This window comes from Danio aesculapii, chromosome 8 (assembly GCF_903798145.1).
Source record: "Danio aesculapii chromosome 8, fDanAes4.1, whole genome shotgun sequence".
Taxonomy (NCBI): domain Eukaryota; kingdom Metazoa; phylum Chordata; class Actinopteri; order Cypriniformes; family Danionidae; genus Danio; species Danio aesculapii.
The window spans coordinates 12,750,266-12,766,036 of NC_079442.1; the positions used below are offsets into that span (position 1 = coordinate 12,750,266).

Below are 15,771 nucleotides of genomic sequence, written 5' to 3' on the forward strand. Positions count from 1 at the left end.
CACAACAAAAGTGTACTAAAAGGTGGAGCAAGACACGCAGTTGAATGCTATTGATTTACAGATATGTCACTAGCTTGTCCACAAGACAGGAGAACAAGTAGTTTTTTTACAAGGCCATCTACAGCGTGTGTGGTTTCGCTTTCTTGCGTGTGTTCACCACGAGTCTATATTTGAAATAACAAACATCTTGAGCTGATGATAATAACGTGCGTGCGATTATTGAAGTGCTTCTGACATCCAATCCTTTCAGAAACGGACAAACACGAAAGTGATGTGCAAAAAACAAAGGAGAAGTCGGAAAAAAATTAAGCAAATGATTGCTTCATCAACCTAAAACATGGACAAACTGCCATGTTTAACTATTATCATCATCTTTTTTAATATTATGAACTCAGAATGATGGAATTACTTTCTAACAGAGGTTACATGTGCTGGTGAAGATTACAAATACAGAGGTTTGCACTGACTGTAGGTTATATGTTCCATGTTGTTTTTGAACCCAAATAAGGAGTAGATGTATGTTGTGTGTAGTTTTTCTGTGATTAGTAACATATCGGAGACTGTAAGGGGCTGTATTTGTTCATATATGTTGCATTTATTTATTTTATATAATTGCAGATGTTGCAGTAGGATATTTCACACCACGCCCATCAAAAGAGTACCATTGGTACCCTTCTAGTAATGGAAATGCAAGCCTGATAAAGGTAACCCCTTCCGACCCGTACCGTACCATATCAAACCACTAAGTGGAAACGGGCCATTACTCCACTACTTTTCTTCAACCTGCAGTCACTATTATTTCGTCTTTGGGGACTAGAAAAATCAGTCTGTGATTCCTGTTTAATCAAATCGCACACAGAAGGTAAATCACATCATAATGAACTACCTGAAGACGTGTGATTTATAATGCTGTTTGGAAGCATTAAAAGTGTCCAAGAAGTTGTCTAAAATCTTTACATACATTGACCCAGAGACAGTTTAGATGCATATCGCTGATGAGAAGATGATGGATGTTTACTGTATGATGACCGAAATGGCCTTTAACACCCAGCAGGCATTGCATTTTGTTTGGAAATAAAAATCGGGTCGACATCAGAACCCTACATTAGGGCTGACGTCAATGTGCAATGTCCAACCTAATATTAACCAAATATCAACCTCTAATGATGTTAGAGCTTGACATTGTGTGGATGTTACCAATATCATGGATTTTGGTCACTTTCTAACACTAAAAATCTAAAATCAACCAAATATCAATGTCATTTGACGTCGTAATTGGACATCGAAAAAATATTGTCTTTAGGTGCTGGCTAGACGTTGAATTTTGGTCACCTGACATCACAACCTAAATCTAACCTAATGTTAATGTCTTTTGACATTGTGCCTGCTGGGCAATAACTAAATGCACTACAGAATATTACGTTTACACACATTCATAAATTACATGTAAATGCATGTTTTCACAGCGTAATACTCACTACTCTTGAGTACTTTCAAATGGGCTATTTTTTACTTTGAATAATATTTACAACAGATACTTTTACTCTACTTGCACAGTATATCGAGACATGTAGGTGAAACAAAAAAAAAACACAAAAGCTCATATGAACACATTGATTTTATTATGCCTTAATATGGAATGTGGTTTAAAATAATTTGTAGTGCTTCATGATTATCCATATGGCTGAATTTATCTCTCTAGCAGGGCCATTTAGATTTTTTGTTGGCACCCAAGATGAGACATGCCCACATAAACAAAATTCAAGTAAAGTCACAAAGGGAAGTATTATTGAAAACACTCCAGCCCGCTGCACATATCTATCTTCCAAAGTAGCACTATAAGTGTAAAAAAAAACAAGTATTGTAAATAATGTTGAATTGAATTTTTATTGGACATATTTTAGACAAGCTGCTTTGGTTTCCCCTACAGTCCAAACACATGCGCTACAGGTGAATTGGGTAAGCTAAATTGGCCGTAGTGTATGTGTGTCAAACATGCTGGATAAGTTGGCGGTTCATTTCACTGTGGCGACCCCAGATTAATAAAGGGACTAAAAGAAAATGAATGAATCAATATCAAGAGACTTCCCTCCCCAAAGAAAATGTTGGTCAGTGTTTGCATGGGACTAGTTGAAGTGATTTTCTTCTTTCATTCAGATGATGTCAAACTCTGCTGTTACCTGCTTGATGGATAATAATGTATGGAAAATATGCAGAGGGTCCTCATTACTGCGCCAGTCTTTCAAGTGCCTCAAAACAACAACAAAAAATACACCATACCTGTGTCAATGCACACCTGTCTAGTCAGATTGAGCCTTCCTCATTCTCCAGTATAGGGCAGGGTTAGGTGTGGTGGGTTAGGCAGTGAATTCAGCAGGGAGGGGTGCTTTTTTAAGCACAATACCAGCTTAAGCCTCACTCTAGCATACAGTTAAAGTCAAAATGATTAGTTCATTCATTTTCTTTTCGGCTTAGTCCCTTTATTAATCTGGGGTCGCCACAGCAGAATGAACCACTAATTTATCCAGCACATGTTTTACGCAGCGGATGCCCTTCCAGCTGCAACCCATCTCTGTGAAAAAATCCATACACACACATACACTACAGACAATTTAGCTAACCTACAAACAAAACAAAGGTCAATATTATTAGCCTTCTTAAGTGGTATTTCCCCCAATTGTCTACAGAACAAACCATTGTTGTATAGTGATTTGCCTAATCACCCTAACTTGTCTATATAACCTAGTTAAGCCTTTATATTGAACTTTAGTTCTCAATCCTTTCTCTGAGCCCCCAGCTACGCATTTTTCACAAGTTTCTCTTACTGCTTCAAACGTTTGTTCCATTTGACCATAATTGCCTGGCGAACGCGTGGATGTCCAAAGCAGACCTCAGGGTATTCTGCCACTATTCCATTTTGAAAGTGTTCAATTCAAAGAATAACACGCACAAGATGACTTCTAATTACATTATCACAGCTAAATATCCATTCACACTTCTGTAGTAAATTAAAATGCTACAAACAGTGCTGTAGTGCAAATCTTTTTCAAGTTCAGTTCGTGTGGGTTCTTCCGAGGGCTCCCACAGTCCAAAGACATGCGCTATAGGTGAATTCAATAAGCTAAATTGGCCATAGTGTATGTGTGATTGCAAGTGTATGGATGTTTGCCAGTGTTGGGTTGAGTTTGAAGGGAATCCACTGTGTAAAACATGTTGGATAAGTTGGCGTTTCATTCCACTGTGCGGCCCCTCATTAATTAAGGGACTACGCTGAAAAGAAAGTGAATGAATGAACTTCAAGTTCAGTCAATATCCCATGTGCAGAGGAAGAGCACAGTGAACACCGTGTAGGGAACATGACTATCTCAACAGTTGTCTTGTAACAAGCTATGTAAACGTTTTAAACAAGAGTTAGGCAAAATAAGCAGTGAGAAGGGGCATGAGGACCAGGATTGAGAACCGCTGCACTACACCAGTGTTTCCCAAAATGGAGTGGTCGCTTGGTGATTTCTATAAATCAAATTCATTTTATTATTAATCCATGACCTACAGAAGAAACAAATAGTGGTTAAGTTACATTTAAAAAATCTACATGTAAATAAAAAGCCATCAGCCTTTATTATTATTATTTTTTTTTTCCCTTTGATTGTGACCCCTGGGGTGATTACACCATGTTATGTTGGGTATATAACCACACGTATATTTGACAAGTTTCTAAGACCTATATAATATCAACCTGAGCAATACTTTTTTTTTTTTACCTGTTATCAAATCATATACAACTGGTTAAAAACAAAATGAAAAACTGCCTGAAATGTATTCCGTCAAAATAATTTTTTTGTCATTAAAATTACCTTGTGAGCAAAAAGTTGCACAAATGGCTGATCTCTCATATGTGATACAAAATAAATATCATGAAAAAAAATGTATGACAAAATTAGTGTTTGCTAGATGGTTTAACAAACATCTCAGTTCCAGAATATGTAAGTTTTCTGCCTATGTTTTGATATATCTGGTCTTACAGGGTTAAAGATAGAAACAGCGTCAGATGCAGCAGATTGATTTTATGGCATCAGGTTAGACTTTGTTTAATGTATGTGCGTGCCAAAAAAGGTGTCAAAGGCCATAACTAAATAGGTTTGTATATTTAGAACTACTTCAGGGGATATTGGGGGTCATGAGCAACTGAAATTGTTATTTTGGGGGTCATGGGCTGAAAAGTTTGGGAATCTATGCACTGGGCGCTGCCTAGTTATTTTCTTAGTAACATCACTGCTCTCTACACTTAAGTTAAGGCAATACAAGTCACATTTTAGACCATCTAAATTGCTAGGCTGCAACTTCAGCTTTTAGTTTGAAAAATTACTGTCATTTTCACTCAGCAGTACAAAATTCTGGACACCATTTACACATACAATCTCAACTGTTCTGATGTTAAATTAGTGTAAAAATAGATCTATCAAATGAATCAATTGATTCAGACTCAGTCAAGTATCTTGCTATGCAAATGCACTGAAAAACAGACCAAGGTTTACTGAAAGCATCTAGTGTTCTCTAAAGCAGTTTTCCCAATTCCAGTCTAATCACTGCTCTAAACCAGTGTTTCCCCAACTCTGTTCCTGGAGGCACACCAATAGTTCATATTATGGAGGTCTCCCTTATCAGACCCATTAGCTTCCCCTTTTCTTATATTCCGAGTTGACTTTGGTGTTTGATTAGGGAGAGGATGTGTACTGTTGGTGTGTCTTCAGAAACAGGGTTGGGAAACACTGCTCTAAACAAGTAGAAAGGGAGAGAGAGAAAAAAAAAAAAAGTGAACAAAAGGGTTAACTCATTGTTCCCCTTTATTTTCAGACTTTTACACAAATGACAGGCCTACAGGACTTCATTCGCAAAAGGAAAAAAATAACAAAAACAGCAAAGGCAACAAATATGGACGACTGAAGGATTCATGTCCAGATGTAAAACTTGGATAGGAATGTTGCAGGTAGCGGCAGGATTTAGGAAAGGGACACTGAGGAGTACTATATTGGGGTATGTGTGAAGGTAATGGTCGAGGTTTACAACTGGCCACAGTCAGCGACGATGATCTTGGCACTGGTCTTGCCGCTGTTGGAACCATAGCCCTCCACTTTCTTGATGACATCTAAGCCCTCCACAACCTGCCCAAAGACAACGTGCTTGCCGTCCAGCCTGAATGATGACAATGGATGAGAGAAAGGGGTCAGGAAAACAGAATGGATTCAGGATTCATGGCCACTCACAATTTGACACTCACCATGATGTAAGGGCTGTGCAGATGAAGAACTGGGAACCGTTGGTGTTGGGGCCAGCATTGGCCATTGACAGGCAGCCAGCACCAGTGTGTTTCAGGTTGAAATTCTCATCCTCGAACTTGTTGCCATAAATGGACTTGCCACCAGTTCCATTGTGGTTTGTGAAGTCACCTCCCTGTACCCATAAAGACTCCAGGTTAAAACAAAAAGGGAGGCAAAATCCAGCAAAGACTGGGAGCCAATCTTTCATACCTGGCACATGAAACCAGGAATTACACGATGGAAGGAGGATCCTTTGTAGCCATAGCCAGGCTGACCTGTGCACAACTGCCTGAAATTCTCTGAAAAAAACAGACAAATAATGAGCACTTTAAACCTTGTTCAACCTTTTGGACATTTGTCCATTTCAGTTGCTTCAATTTGATATTTCTTTAACTAGATGGTTCCATTTTTCCCACCAAATTCTCCCATTTGGTAATTATAATAAATTATGCTGGTGAAAAACGTTATAGAAGAAAAAAGGACATGTCCATTTTGGACTCAAGCGGTACTTTAAAACGTACAAATATTAAGCTACATAAATAGGATTGCCTCACTGTGAATGGTATACATTGAAATCTATGAACTTTATAAAATGACAGCTTATAGTATATAGAAAACTAATATTTTCAGTTTCATAATAAAGTAACCAGTTTAATGTTAATTCAGAAAAATTAATGCTTGGCAATACTGAATGCAACTGAACAAAGGGAAAGTGATGAGACTTATTTGGGACATTAACATTTGTCCATTCTGGACCCAAGTGGTAGTATAACATACAAATCTTAAACATAATTAGGAATGCCTCACAATGACGTTTATTTACATTAATTTACTTTTTATGAAACTGAAAATATATAGATTATCTATATACTACATGCTGTCGCTTTGTAAACTAGCCAGTTTAAAATGTTATTTCAGAAAAATGAGTGCTTGGTAATAATGAATACAAGGGAATACTGCAGAAAAAAAAGAAGTGTAAAATTGTCAAACTTTACAAATGTACTAGGGTTTTCCTATTTCAGCGTAAAAGCCCTTTAAAGAAAATAAACTCAAATGAAGCATAAATACCTGCAGTTCTGGGGACAACGTCGGCTCTCAGCTGTTGGAGACAATAAAACATCACATTAGAATCACAACAGCTGCATTAGGGTATTCAAGTTCATGATCACGCCACTGCTACAAATTAGAAAAAAGTTCATCTCGTTTATGTGACGCACAGCAGCCGCATTCCGTTTAAACGTGACAGACTCTACTGTATACCAATGCATGAGGAAAAATCCAGTCACAAGCTACAAAAAAGTAGTCCTAGCAGCGGCTCGTCCACTGCTCCTCGATGCACATTGCAGTAAACTCATGTAGTGGCTACAAATTTTGCTATTTTAGGACTAGGAGCGACACGCTCATCAGACCCGGCCAACAGGATGGCAGAAACAGCTAGAACTATTTGCGCCACAAACCAGCGGGCTCATGAATACGGTAATACATTAACATGCCTTAAAACACGAGTACTCAGTATCACGCAGGCCTTTTTTCTGAACGGCAAAAAATAACTAGGAACTAATGCTGCCGGTAGCCGCATTTCAATTAGACACGGCGTCTTAAGAAACGTTGAGGACTCTGAGGCAAACGACGGTGATTGGGCGTTTACACAATTGAGCGCCATTTAAAGTCTGCGAGCAACTTAGCTTCTAGATTAAAAATCACAGTCGTATACATTTAAATACCACAATTTAGTGACCTAGCGTGAAATAAGTACTTGCAAGTAATTTTGTAGTATGAAAGCCAAGCGGTAACGGTGCAGTGAAATCCATTCAGAGGTAACGCTAGCCTAGCGCATGCTGCAATACGGCAGAGCCGCTTCCTCAAAGAAACCGATTTATCGGTGCGCGAAAAATTTCGTTATTACAAGGGCGTGTGCGCACAGAAACTAATTCGATTATAGAGATAAGTTTTTTTTCACCTCCATTACCACCCTTCCAACAGGATTGCCGCCGGCGGTCAGATCGAAAAACACTCTGGGCCTTGCCATGGCTTTAGATTCTTTTCCGTTTGCAGGATACTGTGCTAAAGCGCGTGAACCGTGTTTCACTGGCTGCCTTCGAATGGAGAAAAGACCGGATGAAGGCCGCTAAACTATATAATCACCAGAGGGGGACGTCATGAAGGCGCAGTGAACCAATAAGAGAAACGATGCTTTGAGTGACTCATAGATGAACCAATGAAATGTCTCGTTTTTGAGACTTTGCCACAGACAAGAGCTTTCGGGAAACGCGATATGAAGGCGTGTTTGGAACCGCATGTTAGCGAACTGCTGATGTGATTTAATAATCATATTTGTGTACGGCAGGAATAATAAGCAGGTGCTAATACACGATATATAGCTAATGTTTATATAGTTTTATTCAATGGGTTTCCAAGGTTTAAAATAAATTTAGTCAAACAGTGAAGCTGTGATATATTACGGTCTGAATGCGTTTTTAATCAATAAATATGACTTACTCAAGGCAAATACTTCCATATTTTTAACCTTGTTAAATCATCTAAGTTCTAAAATGCACAAATTAAATGTTTAGAGTAATATTTTTCTGTATTTTCTGATCTGCATGTGTTGTTATTAATTAAATAGGCCCATGCAAAGAGGTTTTTAGATCAAATAAAGTTTATACATGTGCATTTTAATATAATCTATACAATTTATAATTTATTTAGTGGGTTCCACTGTTCTAGAATCAGATTGTACCCTCCGGCTCTAAAAATAAAGTGATTATCACAATTCATTCATTTTCCTTCGGCTCAGTCCTTTTATACATCAGGGTTTGCCACAGTGGAATGAACCACTAAAATGAATCAAAACAAGCTGTTAAAAATAATGACAGTCTAAATATAAGTAAGAGTGAAATCGAGTATTGAGAAAAGAATGAAGGAAAGGTGGCAAAAACAATGGGATAATGTGAAAAAGGGCCGGTGGTTTTATAGAATTCAAAAGAAAGTAGGAGAAATGAGATGTGTAGGGAAAAAGAGATAGAGATGAGATAATCATATCTAGGGTGAGATTTGGACACACAAAATTAATTGGTACACTTTTTAAAATGGGCAAACATGGTACAGGACAATGTGAGTTTTGTGGACAAGAAGAGACAGTTGAACATGTTATATTACATTGCATGAAGATGAAAGCAGGATTCTTAGGAAGAATATAGAAGAGATAAAAGTTCTATTTAAATTAGATGACATTCTACAAAATAACTCTGGAAATAAATGCCTTACCTTTTTATTGCAGTATCTTAAAAATACTCATTCGTAGGAGAGGATTTAATAAAAGAAAGCGGTAGGTGAGAGGTTGAGGGAGGGAAGGTTAAGTCATAATGATCCACACTACATACCAGTTGGTGGCGGAAATACACCATTCTGTTGTTTGTCAACCGCCAATAAATTGTAAAAGAAGAAGAGATGAACTGCCAACTTATCCAGCATATGTTTTACACAGCAGATGTCCTTCCAGCCACAACCCAGCACTGGGAAACACCAATACACTCTCACATTCACACTCATACACTAAGGCCACTTTAGTTTATTTAATTTATCTATAGACCGTTTCAATGTGCCCATGTCATTGAGCACTTCCTGCTTGTTTTCAAACTATTTCATAGTTGTAACAAGAGGCAATTCAATCTTAAATTAATGTTAAAACAGCTATCATAACATTATCAATATTTGGCTCTTTTTGGATTCTCGGAAGCTATAGAAATTACGTTGGGACCATTGTTTTCGTTTACATCCCTCAAAATGGTCTGTACTGCCTGTCTTTGGACTGTGAGGGAAACACGGAGGAAACCCACACCAACACACAAACATGCAAACTCCACACAGAAATGCCAACTGTGACCCAGCCGGGACTCAAACCAGCGACCTTCATGCTGTGAGGCGATAGTGCTACCCACTGAGCCACCGTGCCACCCCAACCATCATAATGACAAAAGCAATTCAGTTTCTTTAATAAATGAACAACTTCATATGTCTCAGAAGATTGAGTTTATTGTATGAAGCGTTGAACCGTTATGAGAAGAGAATCTGACTCCTCCAAAAAAAATGTAGCGTTCTCATCAGTTTCTATAAAATAACACCTAGAGAGAGGTGTATTTGTGTCCGTCTTGACATATTAAATGTCTCTGCTGCTGGGCCGGGCTCTATGGCACAAGTTATCATTTGATATTTATCAGCCATATGTGCAGGGTATACAATGCAACCTATAAACAATGATCCTGGGGCAGAACTGAGGAGCATGCATGTAAAGAGTTTTCCACACTGGCCCGATTTTCACATCAAACCTTTCATCTCTGAATACAAAGTTATTATTTTTTTTATACATAAATACAATAATATGTCTGAAACATCCACTTCAGTGAGCCAAATGTTATTCCTATTTTCTTTTTTTTTTTATCAGAAAACAGTGCAAAGATAGAGATAAAGTGTCGTTTTTGCCGCTTATCTTTCCTGTTAATCAGACACTGCAAATGTATGTGCCAAAATCATCCATTCATCTGAATTTAGTCTACAATAATTGAACCACAACCATAAAATTAAAGCCATACAGCAAAAGTAGCATACACGAATCATGACGACCCTACATGGAAGCTTAGGGAAATGAGTTCAGAGGCAACAGTTATTGATTACTGTGAAAGTACGTTCCTAAAATAATTGTAACTGTGCTTTGGTTGAAAATACTTTAGGTCCATTAAAATATGTGCTGTTATTCATGTGTAATCTCTTACTTATGCCTATCACGTGGTTTGCAATCTTTCGGTATTCTTGAACTGGGAAAGTCTTAAAGGGATAGTTCATCCAAAAATGAAGTCTGCCTTAATTTACTCACCCTTTGAGTTGATCACTAATAAGATGTTTTGAAAAATAGTAGGAAAAACAAATAGTATGGCAGTCAATGGTTACCGTCTTACAACATTAAATAAAATAAACTGGTCTGAAACAAGTCAAGGGTGAGTAAATAAGGCAGAATTTTCATTTTTGAGTGAACTATACTTTTAAAATGAACAGCATGAATTGGAAACTGCTGAAACTTGCAGAAGAGAGTGATTTTTGGACGGAGAGTGACTGTTGCAAAGCACTATTTTTTTTGGGGGGGGGGGGATGAATAATATAGTTTGGCATGGTTCGTTTTGGTTGGTGGGATGAATGGGGGAGTTTTTGTTTTCTTTGTAGCGGAGACAGATTTATATGTGGTCTTTGAAGGCATCCAGATTGAAGGCAGTGTCAAGGAAACGCTTCAGCTCCAGAAGATGGGTGTTCTTGTTTCCGGTGGCCGGGGCGGCTGCAGGTTCACGGCCAGCATACCTGTACACAGAGACAAAGAGTGAGGAGCAGCAGGAGCATCATCTATTTATACAAGAATGTGTCAGTTTACCAAACAGGCTTGGTACGATTGATGGTAGTGCGCATCCGGGGCTTGACGTAGTCGTAGTATCCTTGGTTCTTATGTTCCTCTTGACACCAGACCAGGTCAGCGTTGGGAAATTTCTCAGTTTCAGCCTTCACCAGGTCAAAAGGGAAAGGAGAGAGCTGAGGAGGAACGAGAGGGTCAGTCAGACCACAGCATAGTGTATTTCCTAAGTGATGTTTAACATTTAACAGAGCAAGGAATTTTTCCACAGTATTTCCGATAATATTTTTTCTTCTGGAGAAAGTCTTATTTGTTTAATTTTGGCTAGAATAAAAGCAGTTTTTATTTATGAATAATATTATTAGCCCCCTTAAGCTACAGGTGTCAAATCCAGTTCCTGGAGGGCTGCAGCGCTGCATAGTTTAGTACCAACACTAATTAAACACAACTGATCAAGCTGAAGGCTCCGTTTTGGCTGACAGTTTTGTAGTTAAGCGCCTCCAAGTGCAGTTTACTGTAACTTTAGCAGCTCCGTGCACATGAACAAAAGTGCCAATCTGATTGGTGGAGAAGGTTTTTGACGAGCACGTCACGTTTGAGTGTGTAACAGTGTTGCCAGACGTACAATAATTATCGTATTTGTACGATAATTTCGACCTCTGTACGATCAATAATGAAAAAAATCAAATTTGTACAGCAAAATAAATCCCTCAACACCTGGCAACCCGCAGGTATCAGATGACAGCGACTCGGAGGTGGAGTTTGAACCTTCTAAGGTACGCGTAGATTTTTTTTTTCGTATTGTGGTAATTGTGTCAAAACGCTATTTGTGTAGATAATAGCTGTATACTCTCCGTTTGACTCGTGTACGATATTATTCCTCCAAACACGATCATTTTGAGGTTCTGTTACGATACTATGACATTTCCAATCTGGCAACACCGCAGAAGGGTTTGCAAGCTTTGGGACATACTACTTCCATGTAAACAGATCGTTATGTTGTTTAGTTACGTCACCTGTCTATCATCTCGACACATTATCCACATTTCTGCCATTCGATAATCTGCCAGTCGAAAGTCTTTAATGCAGAGAAATCTCCTCAGCTCCTTGGGCAATTATGCATTCAGAAGTTAATGTCCAAACATATCTTGATATAAGTTCACATTGTTGTTGCAGATGAAATATAACAGAAAACGCAGTTTAAATGCATTCCAGTTGGCTAGATATTGATTAACCAACTTTACGGAAGCCTCTGTACTTGACGGTTGGTCTTGTGTGTCTGCCATATTTGTAGTTTGTTTACACTTTTTACACGAGTTTGTAGTTCTAATCAAATTCACGTCCAACGTATAATGTATTGTGGGTAATATTAGCGTTTAGAGTGTGGACGCTTCTACGCTTCGAATTTTTCCAGAAATAGTAAACCATCCGGGAACCGTTGGCATACTCTTTTCAACATATTACGATTTGGGACATATTCAAATACTATTTAGGATGGATAGTATGCAGATTGGGATGCTGCATAATTAAGTCCTTCAGGCTTGTTTGAAACCTACAGGTAAGTGTGTTGAAGCAGGGTTGGAACTAAAAAAAATTCTGTTTAAAAATATACAGAGGGGCCAATAATTCAGGTGAGTTAATAATTCTGGCTTCAACTGTTTGTATGTAGACCTTTATTGAAAGATATTACAGATGTACCTGCTCAATTCGAGTGATGGCCACAGAGTTCTCCATATTGCGTGCTTTGCGTTCACGTGTGAGCTCGTAATAGATTTTTCCTGTACAGAAGACAATCCGCTTCACCTCTGAAGGGTTCTGAGCTGGGGGTCCATCATCTGTGATCACGCGCTGGAAATGAGTGCCTTAAGAGACAGGAATTGCGAGTTAAAGATACGTTAAAGACACAAAATAATTTTTCTAGATTACATTAGCCAAAATCATGAGGTTATATGAGATTTGCTTCATCAAGCAAAAGTCTGAATTTAGCGTGACTTCCCCTGGCACTAAAGCACAACTTCAACTCTTAAGGAGACCATTTATTGATTTATTTATCTTCTTGTCATTTGCAGTGACATTAACTTGAGAGCTTCCATAGCAACTGCATATTAATACCCTCTCTCCCCATTAGTTTGCTATGAGTGAATGACGTGCAAAAGAAAGCCTTGCCTCCTTACCCAATATTCTATTTCAGTTTGAAAGTACATCAACATACTGAAAATCAGCAACTTCCAGCTCATGCTGAGTTTAAGCTTGTGCAATTATCTGACAAATGTACAGTTCTTTAGTTGACAAATAGAATTATTCTGCAAAATATATACACTAGCTGACAAAAGTCTTGTCGATTTTGCAAGTTTTAGGAACAGCAAATAATAACTTGACTTCTAGTTGATCATTTGGCATCGGAAGTGGCTAATATGAAAGGCAAAGGCCTTTAGATTACGCTTATTTTACTAAAATAAAATATCATCATGCCTTAATTTTAAATTATTTATTTAGGAGAGTAAGGTCTGAGTTTGCTTAGACAAGTCTTGTCACTTAACAGAAATAATGAACAGTAAAGTCATGGTGCAGTGGAAAAAGAATTAATATGGTGTACGACTCCCATGAGCTTGGAGGACTGCATCCACACATCTGAAATGACTCAAAATATTAATAAAGTCATCTGGAATGGCAAAGAAAGCGTTCTCCTCAAGATTCTTTAGATTCATCTTCAATGCCTCCTCCTTACCCCATACATGCTCAATAATGTTCATCTCTGGTGACTGGGCTGGCCAATCCTGGGGCACCTTGACCTTCTTCGCTTTCAGGAACTTTGATGTGGATGCTGAAGTATGAGAAGGAGCTCTATCCTGCTGAAAAATTTGCCCTCTCCTGTTTTTTGTAATGTAATGGGCAGTACAAATGTCTTGATACCTCAGGCTGTTGCCATCCACTCTGCAGATTTCTTGCACGCCCCATACTGAACGTAACCCCAAACCATGATTTTTCCTTCACCAAACTTGACTGATTTCTGTGAGAATCTTGGGTTCCATTAGGTCTTCTGCAGTATTTGTGATGATTGGGATGCCGTTCAACAGATGATTCATCAGAAAAATCTACCTTCTGCCACAAGTTATTATTTGTTGCTCTCACAATTGTGAACAAGACTTTTGTCAGGTAGTGCATGTTTAACACAATATAAAAATACAATACTCTGCTTCTCTGAGCTGATTTATACAGAAATGTTGAACATAGACTATATTTGGCAAATACATTATAAGTAGCTGTAATTAGATCCACCTAAAATGTAATGTAAGCCCTTACTTTTCCAGTGAATAAGTAATTTAATTACAGTAACTAGTCACTGTGTAACTAATTACGCCCAACACTGAAGGAGACTGTCTTAAAGATTTCTGAAATAATCTGGCATGTACCAGGCTTCATTCTCCAAATGTGATTTCAGTTAGCAGTGCGCTTGGGAAAAATAAAACTGTGTTGTAAAGAAAGGAATGGAATGATGTATTAAAGGGCACCTATTTTACCCCTTTTACAAAATTTAAGATAAGCCTTTGATGTCTCCAGAATGTGTCTGTAAAGTTTCAGCTCAAAATTCCCATCAGATAATTTATTACAGCCTCCAGAATATGCCCATTTTGGTGTTTGAGTACATTGTAGCTGTTTTTGTAGCTTGTGGCTTTAAATGCAAATGAGCTGCTTCTCCCCGCCCACGGTTCTCACGTGCATGTCTGCTTCTCACACATTATGTCAGATAAACAGCTGTCAGTGACAGACACAGATGAAGCTGAAATGAAGCTTATTAGTCAAAAATGGCAAGTAAGTTTATTTCATGTATTTGTGGTGGAGTTTATTCAAGGCTATCTGAAATGATGAGTCTCACACAAGTGCCGTTTGCAGTACACACACATATTAGCGTTTACTGACACCATGCGGCCATGGTGATTATAGCAGTTAAGAATTACAGCGAGTTTACTGTCTATTACAAGTTCTGTTTAGAAAACGTTTTAAACCGCACTATTTTAAAAACTCCTACGTCACGTTACGGTGGGCCTCAGTATCACTGGGATTTGAATCCTATTTTAACGTCAGTAAATTTTAAAAAAGAGATTTGTTAAGTTTATACCACTCCAATATGTCAGTGGACACATTATACATACAGACAGTTTTGTCCAAACAGCTTACAAAAGTTGATTTTCATCATGGGTGCCCTTTAAAACCTATCAGTACCAATTCGATGGAAACATCATAGCCAAAAATCCACCGTCCACCATGTTTCGTGGAAAAACCTTTGCAATAAACCAAAAATGCACCAAAGCACAAGTATAAAGTATCATCTTTAAAACATATTTTTGCAGATGTTAGCAAAATGCCAGTGAAGAGACAGCATCAACCTGCTGTGCAGACCCATCAACATTGATCAGGAGTGTACCAACTACCATGGATGTGAGAACACATGAACTGAACGACACTGAAAGAGCTAAAAACGTGGGTCAATTTGCAAAAGGCACATCCATTGCACTTATTGGACACCACTGGCTATTAGCAAGTGACCAAAACTATACTGATGTAACAGCGCAGCAAATCGATAACAACTGACATCTACAGTTATTCACTTTAGGCAAGTTAAAGATAATACATTAAAACAGGGGTCTAAAACTCCTCCTCAGCCTTCCTCCTTTCTCCGGCCCGCAAGTGACGTCAAAAAAATAATGCGATTCGACCTGCCAAAACATATATTTTTAAACCACTATCATTGTTGTGCAGTCACGTGTAGCCACTTGTGGTTTTGACCCGCCACCTAGTCAACATTTGTAGTACTGCATTCAGATTACTTTTACTTTTTTTATTTTCTCTCAGCGTGCAGTCGAGAGAAACACACATGCGTTTTATTTTTGTGGCTGATTTAAACATTAAAATATATGTCCGTAAGTGCTCTATTTTTACTAAAGCTCTATTTTTGTAAACATTCAAGGATCATTTGATTATTATCAGTTTTATTCCACTTGTATTTTGTTGTACAAACACTTCTATATGGCTTACATGTTATGCTAGATGTGTAAC

At 38.1% G+C, this 15,771-nt stretch overlaps 2 protein-coding genes across 4 annotated transcripts in view; both read right to left on the reverse strand.

Annotated features, from left to right (window-relative positions):
* Positions 1-4,826: 4,826 nt before the first annotated feature.
* On the reverse strand, positions 4,827-7,435 carry ppiaa (peptidylprolyl isomerase Aa (cyclophilin A)). Its single transcript, XM_056463236.1, has 5 exons — positions 7,279-7,435; positions 6,387-6,417; positions 5,529-5,617; positions 5,279-5,451; positions 4,827-5,193 (listed from the first exon to the last, which is right to left on the reverse strand). Exons 1-5 carry the CDS (start codon positions 7,345-7,347, stop codon positions 5,061-5,063), a joined length of 495 nt encoding a protein of 164 aa, XP_056319211.1. The 5' UTR covers positions 7,348-7,435; the 3' UTR covers positions 4,827-5,060.
* A 3,021-nt stretch (positions 7,436-10,456) lies between these two features.
* The window catches only part of ogdha (oxoglutarate dehydrogenase a), a 58,095-nt gene continuing 52,780 nt past the window's right edge, over positions 10,457-15,771 (reverse strand). For all 3 annotated transcript variants that reach the window (XM_056463231.1, XM_056463232.1, XM_056463233.1), the window contains 3 exons: positions 12,412-12,575; positions 10,738-10,892; positions 10,457-10,667 (listed from right to left, as the gene is read on the reverse strand). In XM_056463231.1, the coding sequence (XP_056319206.1) occupies positions 10,547-10,667; positions 10,738-10,892; positions 12,412-12,575 (440 nt within the window). In that variant the 3' untranslated portion in view covers positions 10,457-10,546. The remainder of the gene's footprint in view (positions 10,668-10,737; positions 10,893-12,411; positions 12,576-15,771) is intronic.